At 28.2% G+C, this 5,361-nt stretch overlaps 1 protein-coding gene across 1 annotated transcript in view; it reads left to right on the top strand.

The window, feature by feature from the left end:
* LOC105456322 (G-protein coupled receptor Mth2-like) overlaps positions 1-4,394 on the top strand; it is a 26,794-nt gene extending 22,400 nt beyond the window's left edge. The window contains exons 4-6 of the mRNA XM_011700273.1: positions 2,381-2,562; positions 2,731-2,896; positions 3,763-4,394. Of these exons, the coding sequence (XP_011698575.1) occupies positions 2,381-2,562; positions 2,731-2,896; positions 3,763-4,144 (730 nt within the window). The 3' untranslated portion in view covers positions 4,145-4,394. The remainder of the gene's footprint in view (positions 1-2,380; positions 2,563-2,730; positions 2,897-3,762) is intronic.
* Positions 4,395-5,361: the final 967 nt, after the last annotated feature.

Genomic DNA, 5,361 nt, shown 5'->3' with positions numbered 1-5,361 from the left:
TTATGAAAAAAATCTCTTTTCTTTTAAGATAATTTGCACGTTTAATTGCATGTAGAATTTTCTTTAGTAGCGCAATTCATTAGCTGTGTTAGTTAAATATTGGCATGCATTGGGAATATATTGGGCCAGTAGATATTGCGTCATTATTAAAATCGCTACATTATAAACCAAAAACGATTAAAAAAATTAAATTTTGGTCTAAACGATAGAACTTTCTTTATTCATGTTTTCTTATAGTGTTGATGTGTTGAATCATTTGCAAACGTTATTATTTTCAAACTGACATGATAAGAAAAGTGTTGAAAATTATATTTAAAATAGTTTCGTCGAAATTTTAATAAAAATTCAAGAATACGTATTACATTTTTTTATCTTCCTTTTCTCTTTTTATTATCTTTTATTATCTTTTATTGTAGTTTTTTCTAAACTGAATATCAAGTCCAAATATATGTACATTTGCGGTATACATATATCAATTGAAAAACTATTGCAGTTATTATGTAGATCACATGAAAGCCAATGAAGATTTCAAATTTGAAGTTGCTTGAGGAAAAGTAACATTTGATAAGGCAGATAAAGATATAGATATCAAGATATAGATATCTTAATTAACGTTCTTTTACCAAAAGTTTGAATTAAATTACACAAAATCTTTAAAATATTTTTCCTATATTCTTTTTAATAAAGGATCTTTTGATCTTTTAGTTATCATTGGTCATTCATGTAATTGTAGAATAGGATATCGAGTAGATAATAGTTGATTGTTCGTATGTTTCTATCATTAAGTATATGATATTTTTCCTATATTCGATACTTAGAAATGTTTCCTTTCCTGATTCATCGCTGAACTAGCAAAGTATCTAGATAATTGTTTCAACATTTCAATATTATGATGACGATAATTAATATTATACTGACGATTAAACTGAGAAGAATAATAATTTAGAATAAGTTTTTCAAACACACACACGCGCGCGTGCAAATCTGATAATCACTACGTTTACGTCGTTAATCCTGGGTTATGCTAAGCGGAATAGTTTGGAACAGACTGGGTTCGATTAAACTGACAATATGATTAAGTGATATCAGAATGAATGATACGAGGTTAAATAAAAATAGAAAGGTGAGAGGTGGTAGAAAGAGAAAAAAAAGATAGTGCTATATATTCTTGAGTTTTTGTTTAGATTTCGGAGCTGTGTTACTTTGAAGTGATTTTCAACACTTTTTCACCACATCAGTTTGAAAAAAAACGTATGCAAATGATTCAGCATATCGAAAACTCTAAGAAAACATAAAAAAGGTTCCATCGCTTAGGCCAAAATTTGGTTACTTTTCCCATTGTCTTTTGTTATAAATGTTTATAATAATATATAACATGTGTTTGTGTGTACAAATCTAAAGAGGGTAACTCCGGTATACACCGGGCGAGGATTTACGCTGCAGAAGTAAAAAAAAAATGGAAGAAGTGAAAGTAATTTTCTTGCAACGACTTCATTTTATTTTCTGTTAATATTAATAAAATTATTGTAAGTTAAATCGATTTGTCACTGTAGTAAGTAGCGCAACCGTAAGTTATAACCTACGTAAAATGATTATTGCAGAAAGTGTAAAAGGCTTCGTGGTTATTTCGTGGTACATAAGTGTAGAGGAATAGTAAAGGATAGAGTATAACAAAATACAAGTGCTTAACTCTTGTATTCTTTGTTTAGTTTGTTGTCTTGTATCTCATCTGTTTGAGATATACGGCATTTTTTGCGCGTGGGATTTATGCCGTAGTATAGACGCTCTATTATTTATTTATAAATATAAAAATAAATAATAAGACGTGATAACACGCTCTTTACAATACATTAATCATAATATTTATGTATGTACTTATTCATAATCTGTTATAATACGCTCTTTATTTATTCATTAATAAGTAAATGCAAATTACGTTGTCAGTTGATTATTATTATTGTGTTATTTATTATTTATTATTTATTATTATTATTTAGATTATTTGTATATTTTTTTAATCATTTATCCCCCCGTGAGTAACCGTATAACTCACACCTGGTGGCCGGGTAAAAATGCAAGGGTTTAAGGAATTTTTTTAAAATATAAAAAATGAATATTTCGGATTCTTAATATTTTTTTCTCTCATTGTAATAGATAGTCTATAGTTTTTTCAGTATAGTTCATTTACCTTAAACATAATAAATAATACCTGATAAATTAAGTTTTCAATAGGTGCGCCGTAGATATATATCGGAGTTACCCAAATTATTATTTTACAAGTTAATTACAAAGATTTTTCTTTGCAAATGCATGCATATTATTATAATATTAAACAATAATTTATACATGTTATCGGCTAAATGTAAATTGCATTTTGCAGAAAACTCAGTTTGCGCCCTGTACACAAAAAGAAAAAGAAAAAGAGATTCATATTATACTCTCTCTATGCGTGGGGAACTACTTTCCTTGTCAGCGCTGCTAGTGCAATTATGGATCATGCTCCCGGTATACCGAAGAACTGGACTCGACCGAAAATGTGCACAAGAAAATTTTGGTTTGGTGGTAATGGAATTTTTATTAGCGCAACTAGTGAAATATTTTATTAAGGCTTTGATTACATTTAACAACTTTTAATTAAACTTCTAGATGGATATCAATATTTATTGATAATATCAATAAATATTGATATTATCAATAAACGTAACGCAAAAAATTCATTTTCTATTTTAGGAGATCATGCAATGACGGTGTATTTTTACGGACCCACGGGTACAGCTTATGTTATTAACGTTTTCTTATTCGTCGTTACGGCACTAACGATTCTGTATCATAATAAACATACTGCCAGTCAGCTGAGAGATTCGGAGAGCCGGTGCTACGATAACCACAAGCGCAAGTTTGTACAGTCGAAAAATTTGTCAACAAATGCAATCGCGATAAATTGATGTGTTATGTGTCAATATTTCATATTTTTTTCATAAAAAGTAGTCGAGATAAAAGTAAAAATATCGTTACTTATGCAAATAAAAACTAGATTTCACAAATATTATTATTACTTAAATAGTATGGTATTTACGAATCCAGTGGAGCTGAAAATTTTTTTTAATTACGCCCCAAATCTCCAGATAGCGTTGTGAAAAATTCTTTATAACAAACTGTTTTTCACAACTTACATAATTTTAAGTTACATAATCTTATTTCTCGAATTTTGACTTCTGATAAAAAGAATTGTTCAATTAAATTAAGTTGATCTTGTAATAAGCATATATTTCAAATTTTGTCGGACTTTCAAGTTTTATTCACTAAATCCATGATTTACAGAAAATTTTGGAAAAAAATACCGATTAGAGTCAAAATAATATAATCGCCGTGTGTAAATATACCGTACAACATTACGATTTTAATTGTTTATTCGCGATTGTTTATTGATTGAATATTGACATGTAGCAATTTGTGTTTTAACAAGAGATTAATTTTTTAATAATCTTACGTGATCTAATTTACTTTTATGATTTATGAAATTAAAAATTGCATTTCTTAAAAATTTTTGAAGCTTTTTATGATTAAAAGTTTATTATTCTTAGCTTTTTTTTTAAAGACTGGCTCGTTTGAAACTATCTATTATTTTTGTTAAGAATATTTAAAAATGATCAAGAGTTATTTTTATAAATGTATACCTTGATTGTTTTGGCAGATGCTGTGTATCTTATTTAATTAATAGTAATCATAATCACAGATGATATATGAAATATTTGCTTATAGGTTTACTATGTACCTGAAGCTGTTCATAGTGATGGGACTAAGTTGGAGTATGGGTATAATATTGTGGTTGATCAATGCCAGCAATGCCATATCGGAGATGGTTTGGAATATCAGCTTTACGATAGACATCTTGCAAGGCGTCTTTATTTTCATTCTATACGTGTGCAAAAGGAAAACCTTACGGTTATTGCTAAAACGATTCGGTTGGCAGAATAGCAGTCCGTTTTTAAATAACATTTTATCATCGAGCAACCTGCAGTCTAGAACGTCCTCAAATATGTCCCACCTTTCATCGCTGTCGGGATCAGTAAATATGCAAAATACTAATCTTTCTATTAATCTGAAGCCTGATCATCACACGACGTTTAATAAAGCAAAATAAAGGAACAATTCTATTATGAATAAATCAGTAATTAATCAGCATCATAATTTAATTCTCCAGTCAGGGATTGAGCTTACGTTATTGTACCTCGCTCTTTCTTTGTAGAGACACTGATTATATATTCGTGAAATATTCTATAAAAGTAAAGTTTACATGTAATTATTATACAATTTTTACGTTATATTACGCTATGCGTATAAATTACTGTTGATGTATTTTATATACAGTAATAAAAAGATCTTAAGTATAATTTTCTGTAATTTTTCGTACCTACGTTAAAATTATTTTACAGCATTCGTTTATAGTTACAGGATTATTCTGGAATGTTGAATTTACATAAAAGCAGGTTTGTATGAATTGTTTAAAAATTTTCCTTGTACATAAATTAATCCGTATGTCTTACAATTAGCCTTTGCAAATATTTTGCACATTCTTGGCTTTGACTATATGACAATGATTCTTGGAGGATTATAATTAGAAATAAATAAAATGAAAGATTGTTCAAATAAAATACTCAATAAGTTCCGTAAATACTTTAGTATTTAGTTACTAACCAAATTGGAATTTTTATTTTAATTGTAGCTTTTGAAATATAACTAGAGCTGGATGTGCATTAGTTTTAAAGATCATAAAAAATAACCAAAAATGAATATTTTTCGAAATATGTATCGAAATATATTTAGCTAAAATAAAAAATATCTTATAAGGTAAATTAATATTTAAAATCCCGAAAGACAAAGGGATATGTATTACATTTACAAATATATAGTTTCAATATGATCTGAAAATTTTCCACGGTTTTTCGCTTAATAAAAAAAAATTTGCAAATGGAATTGAAAAGCAAACAATAAATAATATATTTTTTTGGAAATCATCGAAAGAAATGACAGATCTGAGAAATACGTAAAGCTGTAAAACTGATTAGATACTGTTAGGAGACTGGAGTAGTTATGAGAGTAGTGGAGCGTTGTTTGGCAGCATCCTAAGTGCTGGGAAGGAGAATAGAGGATCCTGAATCCCGTTCGATTCCGATAATTTTAATAAATATAATTATAAAATTAAAATTTGTAGTGCATACGATGATGAATCACCAAAATATTATAAGTATCGTATAAGATATACACTGCTCAAAAAAATTATGGCATAGAAAAATTTTGAGCAAAAATTGGTCAACTTTGATTAACGGTAACTCCGCAAAAAATCATCGTAAAATGATG

The sequence above is a fragment of the Wasmannia auropunctata genome, unplaced genomic scaffold, assembly GCF_000956235.1.
Source record: "Wasmannia auropunctata unplaced genomic scaffold, wasmannia.A_1.0 LD335713.1, whole genome shotgun sequence".
NCBI lineage: Eukaryota > Metazoa > Arthropoda > Insecta > Hymenoptera > Formicidae > Wasmannia > Wasmannia auropunctata.
The sequence above is the reverse complement of the archived record's forward strand: the minus strand, read 5'-3'. Positions and strand labels throughout refer to the sequence as shown.